The following is a 13130-nucleotide window of genomic DNA, read 5'->3' as shown; positions in this document are numbered from 1 at the left end:
GGCTGTGCTTTGCGCCGGGTGCAAGATAGGGCCCCTATATGTGTGAATTCCCTGATGAAGAGAGTAGTGTAGTGTGACACAGTCAGGAGGAAGCTATGATTGCAAGCTTTTCACCCCACCTTTGATTGTGGCCTCTCAGACACACTTCGTACAACTGCGTTTCAAGCATACTGACCCTTAACTCTACCTGACTAAATGACTTCCCTAACCTTTAAAAATTGTTTTAGTTGCCTGAACTGAAACGTGAAGAAGTGCAGATACTGAAAATGAAGGCCTCCTTTTTACACTGTGTTCACATAATCCAGTTCAAAGTGGAGCGTTGTACTCCTTGCCTACTTCTAGTCCACAAACGAGTGAATTCCAACTTTAACTTTCTGCAGAGATCACACAGATGGATATGGACCACCTTTATTAACATCATTCTTACACACTAAATTTTGATTTAGAGCAAGACAAAAGTCTGCATGCCTCAGACTTTTGGGCTGCATCTGAAAATTTTGTCTTTCAGAAAAATAAACTGCTTACTGACTTTAATCCTATTCTCTTTCACAAATGGTATTCCGGTTACAAAACATTAACGCAGAGGCACTTATACAGGTATTGATTTGCTACCATTTTTAGGGGCTGCTGTCATATGAACCGTCCAAACAAGGCATAATATTTCATTGTGCAACACATTCTGATGTACTTCCTCATTTCATGCAAAGATGGAACGGTGTGTGGATGCGTGTGTGTGCAGATTGGACATGAAAGATTATACTGAAAAACAATATTGAGTCAAAGTAGAGGCATATGCGCAGACTAAATGAACTTCTCTCTCCTCACTTAATGAACCCACAGCTACAGGTCCTCCCTGCTTTAGCCTCAGGAGGCAATGAGTTTATTACCGTGTAGGACATCAGGCTTCACCCTGTGTAATTATACTGCCAGCGTCCAAGCTCTCCAAAGGGTCCACTGCACTTCATCACATCTTGAAACCCCAAAGTGCAGCTGTTAAGAATAGCTTGTAGACTGAATGGCTGGCTACCTAAGCCCGTATAAATGAGCAACTGCAGACAGGGCGATGTTGAAGTCAAAGCACTGTCTTATGTGTAAAACAATCAAGGAGAACTGTATTATTCAACTTTCTCTGTGTTTCACGTCTGCTATTGTTGCTAATCCTGTGGCATAGTTTCCAGGCCAGAGGAGAGGAGAACAAGACAGGGCTGATGTTATTCTACACAGTATCTTTGTTTACTTGTATCTTTGTATTCTCTGATGGAAAAACTATTACTTTATACTTCAAATGCAAAAGCTCTCTATACATCTTGCCAAGCCCTAATCCTGCTGCTACACCAACATGACGGTATAATGAAAGGACTCCTCCTCCCTTCACTTCCACTTCTCACCTTCTTTCCTTCCTCCGTATATCTGCCTTATTCTGTGACCTACATTTAACCATGGTGCTGTGCATGCAGACAACTGCAGACACCACTCCACTGACTGTTTGGCTACGTTCAGACTGCAGGCTAAAGTGACCCAAATTAAATTTTTTTGCTCATATGTGACTCAGATCTGATCTTTTTAAAACAGTGTGAACAGGGCAAGTCACATGGGAGGGTTAGCAAGTAAGAGCTAACCTCCGTTGCCCTGTTTACTTGTGTACAACAGCATACTGCTGCGTGTGATGTCATGTTGCTCTTCTGCGCATGCGTGTCACTTTCAGGCCGCAGACAATTCACAACGAAGTCTGATATGGGCCACATTTGAGCAATAATGTGAACTGTCAAACAAAAAAAATCGGATCTGGGAAAAAAAACAAATAATAATAATTTGTTCTAAAGTCATTTTAATGTTATGCTGCCTAACCCACTCAAGGAACTGAATTAATATTGCATCCACTACTGCATCTCTGTCTGCGTGAGCAAATGAATGTGTGTAGTTACTGTACTGTGGCCAAGTCTTTCAGTCTTTGTGTGGACTTAATCCCAGCAGTAGCTCCACCAGCTCAAACAGGACCTAGCATGTGGAGCTGAGAACACACTGCAGAAAATACAGCTCATTCCAGCCACCCAACTGCCTGCCAATCACCTACCATTGTCATCGCATGATTGCATGGATGCATGCATGCATGCATGCATACAGTTGCACAGCTATAGGTACAGACCAGCTCTGAAACCTAGCACTACTAGACTAGAGTGAAACAAAACTTACATGTCACTGCATTCTCATAAAGAAGGCTAAATGGAGACCAAGAGCAGGCCACTTATGTTTTAAAAAAAAAAAAATTCCAGGCATGCCTAGTTTTACCTGACTTCATATCAACTTGCAGGGACTTGAATGTTATGCAGGTTGTTACTCGCCACTGGTACGATGGCAGTGCTTAGTCCTTTTTGCTTGTTCATTATAAACATAAACCCTTCAGTCAGTTAAATAATAGATCAAACTGAGCTTTGACAAACACACTAAGTATTGTCAAACCTTCCACAAAAAAAGAACAAACCAAAACAAAAAAAGTTTATTTTTAAATAGAAAGGTTTAAGCAAACATTTCAAAACTTCCCTGGTTGCAACTTTACAAATGTGCATATCTGCTGGTTTCTGCTGTCTATGAGACTATACTGAATACCTTTGGTTTAGGACTATACGACAAAACAAACTGTCTGAACATGCAAAACTGTGCTCTTGGAAATTGTGATATTTTTCACTATTATCTGACACTTTATAGACCAAACATTTACTTATTCACTTAATATTTTCTTGATCAATCAGGTAGTTACAGCTCTAAATAAAATTATTCAATTATGCTGACTGCTGTAGTTCACTTGTGGCCCATTAGGGGCAGTATCCCTAGCTTACTGAAGGAAACACCAAGTCAGCCGCAGCTTCCCAGACACCACTGACTGTTCACAACATAGCTCAGCCAATGCTGGGTCTTGGAGGCTGATACCTTCATCAATAATTGAAAGTATAAGTAATCTTTGGAAAATCCCCTAAATTATAATTTAATTTTTTATTGTTACTTTAATGTGTGCTGAACAGGATCTTTTAGAGTTAAAAAAACAAACCTGCCAGTGCTCTCTGTGTAGTGGTGACACTGTTCTATTTTCGACATAAACAACGAGGCAGACGTGCCACCAATGTGGGCGGCACCTGTGGTTTTGGAGGAACGTCAGCATTTGAATATGCGGTCTGGAAAAACATTTACGATACTGCATGCATATGATATTCAGTCATATTGGTTACCATCTCCTGAATTTTTCGTTCCAACCTGTTCTATTCATTTGTATAATGAGCTAGGTAGATAGCAGCAGCCTGTGGTGTACGGGCAGGTAGGTTTGGAGGTAGCTGGGAGATTCAAAGCAGAAAATACCGACATGGCCGAGCGGCAACCGCTTGCTGTCTGAAAGCACTTTTTCATACTAGATACTGACATATCTGCAGTTTAGATATCCCAGCAAATTTAAATATCTGGCTCTTTAGCTGCTTTATGTCACTAACTTGCTGGTCTGTTTGCTGTCTGGTGCTGGACAGGTAGTGTATCGTGGGTTTAACAAAGTATTTTCACTGAAAACAGCACATAAGCCCTAAACGAGGCTTATGTGAGTAGCAAGAGTGAAACACAACAATGACATTTCAGGCCATATAAACAAAACAATGGGGGAAAGACAACAACAACACTGCATAGAGCTGAGGGGAACTGCAGACGTGGTAATTTTCTGTGGGCCGATCTAGGGCTGTCGCGATAAACGCAAAATTTAAATTGGTCAAGCCTATCGCAGAGGATGGCAATCACGCAACAACCGCAATGTTCATTCTGTACACTTCAGGGCGTGTTAAATTAATAAATGAGTGCTTCAAAAGTTCCACAACCGTAACAAGCTCTGTAACGGTTCAAGGATGGATCGCCATGGGCTGTACATGACCCGACTTCAAACTCTGAGGCTGCAAGTGTTGCCTTGTTTTGTGTTGTTTTATTGTTTATTTTAAAGGTTAGCTAATCTGGCGTTAGCATATTGCGTTGCTAATGTGGCTGGCACGCTTGGCGATGTTGGACTAACGTTGAGATCCTGAGGAACAGTCCAAAGAAACTGTGGACAGTAAGCCTCATTTGAAGCTCACTAACCAAGGAGCATAGTGTGTCGGATGTCTGCAGCTGTTTTTCATGTTGCTTTCTGTGGAAAGTAAGTTATAATGTTACTACAGTGCAGTGGTTAGTTGACAGCCATTCCGGCGCGTGTGTGCTATGTAAATTGAGTTGATAGACATGCCCTGAAGGTAATGATATAGCTACGTGTGAAAAAGACACAGTCAAACTACAAAAAGGAGTTTGCTTAACAATATTGTTGACTAGCACTCAGCAGCTAGCTTGCTCAGACCATAAAGCTGCTGCTAGCGACACAGACACTCTTACTCTGCTATATGGCACCAAATTACTTCATTGATGAAAAATGCGATAATGCCGCGCTGTTGACCCCCAACATATTATTAAAAGGGCTAAATGGGCTTTTAAAAAGTGGGCTTTTTAAAAAGGGCTCATTTATATGCCCTTTTACATTACACATAGGCATTTGACTTATTGTTAGTATAAAAATGTGGATTAGGGCAGCTTTAAGTTTGCTTTTGATCTTTGGAGCAATGACTTCTGTAGTTAGATACATCTGATTTTTGATAGTTTGGTTTGTGGCAGACTCAAGACGCCACTGGTTCACCTTAAAACATCATACAGCTGCTTTTCAGCAATTTGTGTCAGTTTTTCACACTCCTTAACTGCCTCCATAGTAAACAGAGATAAAATATGTTTTATGTTTAAAATCAAAAAAGGATGCCCGCTTCCCTCTATGTGATCCACATACAAAAATACAGGAACATCTTGCTCTTTGTTTTATGAAATGATCAACGACAAACAAGTAAGACGTCTTTCATCCCGTTTCTCTCATGGAGGATGCCTTCATGCTGCTGATCCCAAGTGCAGCAAGGTCAGCCCAGAGAGTGCTAACTCCATTAAAGACTGATCCTGCTGAGGCAGATTCAGTCTGTCCGTCACCTGCTATCCTCCTTCAACCACAACACCGATAATATCAGCAGAGCATAAAAATGTCTATTTTTGCAAAGGCGTGCTTAGACACTCATTAATCTTGCTCTGAAGAAGAGACTACACCTAATAATGGCTAAGAGGTGCAGGGAGGCGGAAGTCTCTCACATACACCTGTCACCGTCCATCTGCTGTAGAAAATTCACACCTGATCCACACTGCAGAGAGGAGACGACACGGTCTACATGCAGCATCTATGTGCACACAAGGAACCCTCATTCTGTAGAAAGCAGTGCAGATATCCATACCATAATACTTAGCTGACACCTGGACAAGGACACAGCACTTCCAATTAGCCCCTCTCTTTCTATCAGAGCACCATGTAAAGCGTTCATGCACCTTGTAATTACCAGAGCAGGGGACGCGTTTCATTTAAAACCAACACTACTGACACAGCCCTTGAGAGAAAACAAGCCTCAGACTCATTCAGACTGAGTAACGGACAGGAGAAAGTCATCAGCCATCCTCTGGCAGACTTAAAAGTTTAAATCTAATACTGTGCTTAGACCACTTCACAAGTCACAGTCACACACAAAAAAAATAAACAATAAAACAGATTGACACGAATGTTGAGTAACCTACACTTTAAGAAGAAAGGACATCTTACGCAAACACGGGACCAGGAAGCGGTGAATCATTTAGACCTTATAAGCACATCCTATTCTGATAAATCACACAGGGCAGTGGTTCCTGATGACAGGTTTTCTCGGTGCACAGTGCCCTATTAAATACAGCCTGCCAACAGCAAGGTCCTATGAAGGAAATGCAGCTCACATTATGGCCCACAAATGCAGCTGGGAGCGCAGACGCCCACAGCGGATGGCTATGTAAGAAAGTAGGGAAAGTCCACTTAAAGCTCATTTGTCCGTTCCCCTTCTTGCGGAGGCTGAATGGACATAATACTTGTACCATCAGGCTGTATGACTACTCACCCTCTTACACCTACAGTGACCCTCACTCCGTTTGTTTCTGAACCTGGAACAGATTCACTAGAGTTTAATTTCGCTTGCTCATCCATGTTTGGGACAAAAGAGACGAAGATGGAAGTGAGGCTTAGGAAGCTCCTCCCGAGAGCTGAAACCAACAACAAATAAGAGCAGGATTTACAGGTTAACAAAGCTAATGCAAAAATATGCTGACAGGATTTGTTAGTTTTTTTTGGGGGGGGGGGGGGATCATGTTTGACTGCCCAGAGAACAAGCCCACTAATCTAAACAGCTGCACAGCCATTTTTTAGACAGCTTAACCTCTCTATAATCTGCCTGAACTCTGGACACTTATTTCTAAACACAGACTGAGATTAGCAGCCTATCAGAGACTTATTGCAGAACTACAAAAGCTATACCACAATAAGCTGCTCAAAAATCCCATGTTTCTGTTTAAGCAGACTCAACACAAGGAGTAGAGCGCCATACATCAACACACAGAAACGAGTGCCTAAACAACTCCTCTCAGGAAGTTTATAATCTTGTGAAGATTGTTAATAACCCCAGATGTCTATGCGTTTCTCATGGAGAGCCCTGTCCTCGGAGCGCTCAGACACTCAGCCAGGAATGAGGGGCACAGCTGGTCTTGATGACTCCAGCGCTGCTGCTTTTGAAGGCTGAGCTCAGATAACTGCTGCTCTGGTCGGTTAGTGCACATCTGAAATTACACCTCCACCTTCCCTGAGTGCCCTGCCCATGCAGTCCCTCCACTCCTCTATATCTCCACATATACAGTCTGGAAGAGATCAGAAATGAAACCCTAGCTTCAGCCGACAGTTAAATTATGAGAATATTATGAGTAACTACAAAGAAGGTGAAGTGTCAACCTGTAAGTTCGGCATTGCAATTTTCCGAGCATTTACTGAGCACTGAATTTTGATATACAGTAAGATGAGGGGGAAAAATGTATGTTTAAAGAGGCTACACAATCAATACTTTTATACCAACAATGGATCAAATGACAATGTGAAAGGGGTCACCTGAACTTATAGGGGACTAATTTGCAGGAGCTTTATAGCAAGATTTAGCTAACAGTTTAGCTGTCCAGCCTGCATCTTAAGTGTTTTGGTTTACGCTCTCCTCTGTCATAGCGCCATTTTCAGTGAAGAGGCTTTAAAAACCCACTGTACACTACCGGCTCAGCACCAAATACCATACAGGCAGAGTTAGTGACTAGCCGGTGAGCATGGTGGAGCAGCTAAAGGAGCTAGATATTTCCCCCAGCAGTTAGTGGAGACTAAAAACAGAGCAAAAAGAGAGTGAATATTGGATTTACATCATAAGCATGACTCCAGATGAAAGATAATATTGCTCCCTATCTGCTGGATGTGTAAATAAGCAAGTTTGTTAACAAGTTCACCATGTCAACTTAAAAGGTGATTCCACAAGGTTGCAGGTTTAAACATACAGGTTCAAACATATTTAACCTCTATTTTTACCAATCAATAATAATTGATTTAGAGACATTTAAAACTATAATTTTAAGTTGTCAAATTCTAACCTCATTCTTATAATAAGCAATTTCAGCCTATGGTTTAATCAATGAAGCTGATCTGTTCTCAGCTGCCTCGAAACTGCAATAGTGCCACATTAAACTGCTGGTGAAATGATCCCCCATTGCACATCTGTTTTTCACAGACAGATAGTCTGTGCATAAAGTAAAGAAATGAAACATCCTTGAAGCATAACTCCTGCCTCTTTTGTCCTGGAATCTATTTTCTTTTTTTCCCACTGATGCTGTAAGATCAAGCAGTCACACACACTCAACATCTAAACACTAACACAGGATCACAATGATCTGTGATTCTTCAGAAAATAAATCGCATATTCCATATTTTGTTGCTTTGTTTTTTAAATGAATTAACCTTACTGGGATTTATGTGGAACTGTCTCTTCACCTCTTGCACGTAAATCTTTTCTCTTCTCAGACTTCATCTGGTTCGAAACCACTCAGAGCAGTCAATGTTTGCCTAACTAGGTAACTGGGTTTTTACTATTATTAGTAGTATTTTTAGAATATCAACATTCAAGCAATGGATAAACTGATTTTTTGAAAAGGCACTACACAATTAAACACTAACACACACTATTTAATATCAGTGTGAGTATTAATGTGACACAAAACATGATCATCCCATCAGACAGAGATATATTGCTATAGTGATGCAACTCTTAGATTTTCTTCATAAATTATAGATCTGGTGGAAAAACATGAGAAAATGTAGTCTGTATAGAAAATGGCTGGTCTGCTGAATGCTGTTTCACCATGGTAGGATAAAAGTGGAGTATTGTTAGTGCATACAAAGAAAGCAGCTCTCTGTCACACCTGTACTCTGTCTGCAGGGGGCAGAGACAAAGAGTTGCCAGTCAGTTTTTAGGTTTAATTAGACAGCTATGTGTAAAAGCAATAATGCAGATGTTTCGTGAGAGTTGCGACCCTTTCACACATCAGTGTTGGGTGTGTAAATCAGGTTTCCATCAGCACAGTTCTAATGCATTGTTTGAGTGGATAGTAACATCTATTGTTCACTTACTTTAAAAGAAAATGTTCTGGCAAGTAAAAAATAAATAATTTAGCTTTAGTTTTACATAATACATGTCTTTTCAGTTCTGAGGGTTAAAAACATAGTCCACTCTATTTGACTTTTGTCCTTGTCACAACCTCTCAAAGGCTTTGAAATCCAGGGAGCACATAATTATTCAGCAGCTGCACACACAATCAAAATGACACTTTTCTGACGCAATGTCACTATAACCTGGAAAGAGGCTTTGTATTTTCTTCCCTGTCCTGTTTATGCTGCTCAGGAAGGGAAATACAAAGAACAGACTGGTGCCTTTGATTCCAGTGGACTACTGTTAAGTGTGAATGTGTGTGGGTATTCTTATTTTAATGAGTTTCAATGTTGCAACCTCTGCTATTCTTGAAGGTGACGTGATCATGCATTTCGGTGACATTTAAATAAGGCTGCTCAGACTGAAAAACCACCCCACTTCCTGTTACTAATAACATACAACTCGCAGTACTTCAAAAAAGGCAACCAACACCAAAACCCCCCACTCAAAAAGAAAAACACTTGCCTTGACACTTGTATGTTTTCCCTCGGCTTTTAAATACTTTAACTCCCCTCACTCGTGTGATGTGAAGCCCGATTAGGAACATCTAACTTTTGTGTTTAATTTAAAGCACTTGGTCCGAAAAGCGGAGATGATATCTGGCTGTCACTAATTAAATGGCTCCAAACAAAGGCTTGCTACAGTTGAGAAGCAGTGCAGCTGTGAGTAGGAAAGGGTATAGGTAAATAAACACATTTCAAGTAGCAGCCTGTCAATCTTTATAAAACGCACTTTTTGAGCACAAGAGCGGGTTATTTCAATCATGATGAATGAGGAACACAGACATGTCAAACACTAATGCAGGAATTTATATTATTTCTCAGTGAAGAAAGAACATATTATATTATTAATAGCTTGGACATCTCCCCCTGGAGCGCTTTTCTTGGTCTGAGTTTCCTGTTTTGCATGAAGCTGTTCAACAATAACTGAGTGTTTAGGGAACAATAAACCTCTAAATGTTCTCTTCAAGTTGTAGAGCAGCGCTCAGGCCTGGCTTCTGTGTGAGCTGTGAATGAACTCCGTTTCTTCTGTGAGGAGAGACCTGATTTTGTCTCTTGTTTTTTCTCTCTTTTTTTTTTTTAAAAGGACTCAAAGGCACCATGCAGGAGAGCTCCATCATCATCAACATCATCATCATCATCATCACTGGCTGGTACACAGTGAACTCTGCTGAGTGTTTCAATAGGCTAATGCTCCTCATGTTTATTAAACCGTGTGTGCGTGTGTGTGTGCGTGTTCGTGCGCGCGTGTGTGTGTGAGAACCTTAAAGAGCCAAGAATAAATGAGCTGCAGTTAAATGAGCTTCCCGTTATGATCTCCGTGATCCGGTTAAGTGACGCAAACAAAGGGTTTTCTACTGGGCTTCATCTTCATCCGCGCGTTTTATGTAAAAGAATCCAAAATACTGTAACGTTTGAATCAAACACCGTGCGTGCACATCCTCCTGTGCAGCCCCGCGTCCTACACAAAGCGCTCTGAAGCAGCAAATGCAGATCTGTATAGAAATGCTGCGGAAAGCGAACAAAGCCTTACCTTAAAATCTGTGTCGGTCCTCGCTGGATGCTGCTGCTGCCCGGCGGTCCATTTTTCCTCCTGTTCGCCTTGTTGCACAGCGAGCACGCGGGCTCGGTTAGCTGGTCTCTCCGTGCACAAGGAGACACTGCGCGGGGCGGAGGAGCTGTGTTGTCCGTTACACTGTTGCTGGCCTTTTTTCTCGTATCCACATCTGATTTTTGAGGGGCGGAGTCAGAGAGGTCTGATTTTTTTTTCCCAGCGAGGCAACGAGGTGGCTTGCCGGCCTGGAGAAAAGGAAAGGAGGAAAGGGAGAAAGGAAAGGGAGGAAGGAAGGCTAGGCCTATTGATAACTTCCCTGCAGGTCTGTCCATTTCAAAGGGAAATAGCCTACATGTAGCCAATTAGTTTTCTTGCCCCGCCATGAAAATAACCTACTGTAAAAGAGCTATATGTTGCTTTTACATTTTGTTGTTTTTGTAAGGCTTTAACAAAGAAGATCTAACTGGTTAATTAGAGATGATTACAGGTGTTGATAGGTGGATTCTGTTATTTTGTTTGGACAAAGCCAGTGTGACTGGTCTAATTAGCTTATTGGTTTGTGGGTGTAGTCTTAGCCTAGTCTATATTTAGTCTGCCTAATAAATATGAAAGTGATTTCCATCTCGTCCTCTAACTAGACAATAAAGTAAACAACTTTACCCTACTTCTCAAAATGGCATACTAATGCTTTTAGGGAAAGAAAGTCAAGTCAAGATAACTTTCCTTTATTTGTTCAGCGGTTTAAACCAGTGATTCCCTACCTATTTTGGCTTGTGACGTCTTAACACAATATGCGACAAAGTGTAATGGAAAAAGACTTGGCAAGTAAAGCATGAAGAATGTGACTTAAACGGCCACTGAAGAGACAAAAGGTAGCGGCGGACAAAAACATCAGATCTGTGTGGAGCGATGACGAAACTGTGACTTTCCTCAAATTAATACATGAAACAAACATTAGGCCAATGCCATTTGTCCGCTATGTTTTCTAACATTTGACTGATGCTCTTTTAATTATGTCATCTCATTGCGCCCTCTTCTCCTGCAGTGAATTGACGACAGTCGTTCAGACTTGGCCTCAGGTGACTTCAGTGACCACAACGACTGTCTTTACAACATCACCTTGACAACATTACATTTATTCATTTTGCTGACGCTTTTATGCTAAGCGACTTACAGTTGCTATATATATGTCTGTCAAAGGCAGGTATCTTATCCATTGCGCCATCATCACCCCACAGAGGTTAAATGGCTGGGATTTCCCACAAGTCAGCCAGAACTGAAAAAGCCCCTCAGATGAGAATCTTACATAATGTTGCTTTAATGTTGTTTCCAACTGTAAGTCATCTGTTGGTTAAGATTATCAAACAGGACGGTTTCATAACTGTGGGGCAGCTACTGAGAAAGTGAAACCTGAAATATGCAGTTTTTAGACTACATGGTCCTATAAGCAAATATCAAGACTTTACTTTCAACTGACAGGGAGCCAAAGACAGTTTGCAAGTAGTGGGGTAATATGGTCCCATTGGTCTTGTTAAAAGCTTTAGGAAATGGAAATCTACAAATCTACAATTCCATGACAATTGAGCAAACTCCATCTGATAAAGAAGATCATGTGATTTCACCAATTTAGTAGATCCAAAATAGATACTTAATGGACTTTGAGGTGGTTTTGTTTTGTCAACTGTGTCCAAGATCAAGAATCAAATAAATTAATAACCTAGATTTTGTTATCTGCTGTTAGTACTCATGATTTTGGAAGTGATTCCAATCTTGTATTTTGAATTTTGGTGCTGAAGCTGCCTTTTGTTTTTTCCTTTTGTGCCTTTGTGTGTTACAGTAAATAGAGAAAAAAGCAGTGGAGCAAGACAGTTTAGACACTTGACTAAACATTGTTAAGGCCTATAGGTGGAGCAAAGAAACTGAAACACACATGTTGTAAAGTGTCAATGTTTTTCTGCATAGCGTGTGTGTGTGTGTGTGTGTGTGTGTGTGTGTGTGTGTGTGTGTGTGTGTGTGTGTGTGTGTGTGTGTGTGTGTGTGTGTGTGTGCCAGAGAGAAGATAGTTTGTGTTATTGTGCTGTGCGAGGATTAGCCAGTGTAGTGCGGGTTGTGCAGTGCTCTCCTAATTGCCTCATCAGTAAATGTCAAACGTTCAAATGGCTCCGCCATCTAGATTTATTTATTCATTTGTACTCCATCAGATGCAGGCGCTGCTGCTGCATGCTGCAATTACTGCTGCATGGCCAAATGTGCCAATGAATAATAAATCACAACACAAAAGAGATCTAACCAGCTGTCTTTGAACCATGAGACCAACTAGAAAGTAAACTTGCATAGCATTTACAGTAGGATGTTCACACGGTATATGTGGACTATATAAATATGTATAATGAACAAATAGTAAGTTTCTCTGGAAAAAAGCATTAGCAAAATAAATGTATAAATGTTGTGAAAAAAAATATCCTTACAAACAACCACATAATGTTTGAAGATGGCTGTAAAGTTTTGTAAACATGGTATCTATGATGTGATCTGTAATAAACAGATCACACGAATGATCATTGTGTTGTATACAAGTAGGCTGTAAACCTAGCCCCAGGCACCAACCTCATGAAGGCAAAATAACCACAAACATTTGCATTGATGCTCACACTGGTCCGCATCTTGCTGAAAGTGCACTCTCAACGTAAGCGATTCTCAAAATAACGCAACAAGAGGCATTGGCTCGATTGCACACATGCTGTTCTCTTCAAAGTCATGCTTAATAACAGGGCATTTGGAGGCAGATGATTCACACAAACTCACGGGTGGGCTCAGAGACTGTGACTGAAAACTGGAGATTGTGAGTGGGCTGTGGGAAGTGCGTTTCTTGCCCAGAGCCATATGTTAAGACCTGTGTACTGA

The 13130-nt window shown here is 41.1% G+C and overlaps 1 protein-coding gene across 1 annotated transcript in view; it reads right to left on the bottom strand.

Annotated features, from left to right (window-relative positions):
• The window catches only part of LOC123974093 (beta-galactoside alpha-2,6-sialyltransferase 2-like), a 36730-nt gene extending 23841 nt beyond the window's left edge, over positions 1-12889 (bottom strand). Inside the window, exons 1-2 of the mRNA XM_046054530.1 lie at positions 12834-12889; positions 10206-10398 (exon numbers count right to left, since the gene is read on the bottom strand). Of these exons, the coding sequence (XP_045910486.1) occupies positions 10206-10398; positions 12834-12889 (249 nt within the window). The remainder of the gene's footprint in view (positions 1-10205; positions 10399-12833) is intronic.
• Between the last annotated feature and the right edge of the window lie 241 nt (positions 12890-13130).

This window comes from Micropterus dolomieu, linkage group LG07 (genome assembly GCF_021292245.1).
Source record: "Micropterus dolomieu isolate WLL.071019.BEF.003 ecotype Adirondacks linkage group LG07, ASM2129224v1, whole genome shotgun sequence".
NCBI classification, from domain to species: Eukaryota; Metazoa; Chordata; class Actinopteri; order Centrarchiformes; family Centrarchidae; genus Micropterus; species Micropterus dolomieu.
Note: the sequence above shows the minus strand (reverse complement) of the source record. Positions and strands in the feature narration are given on the sequence as shown.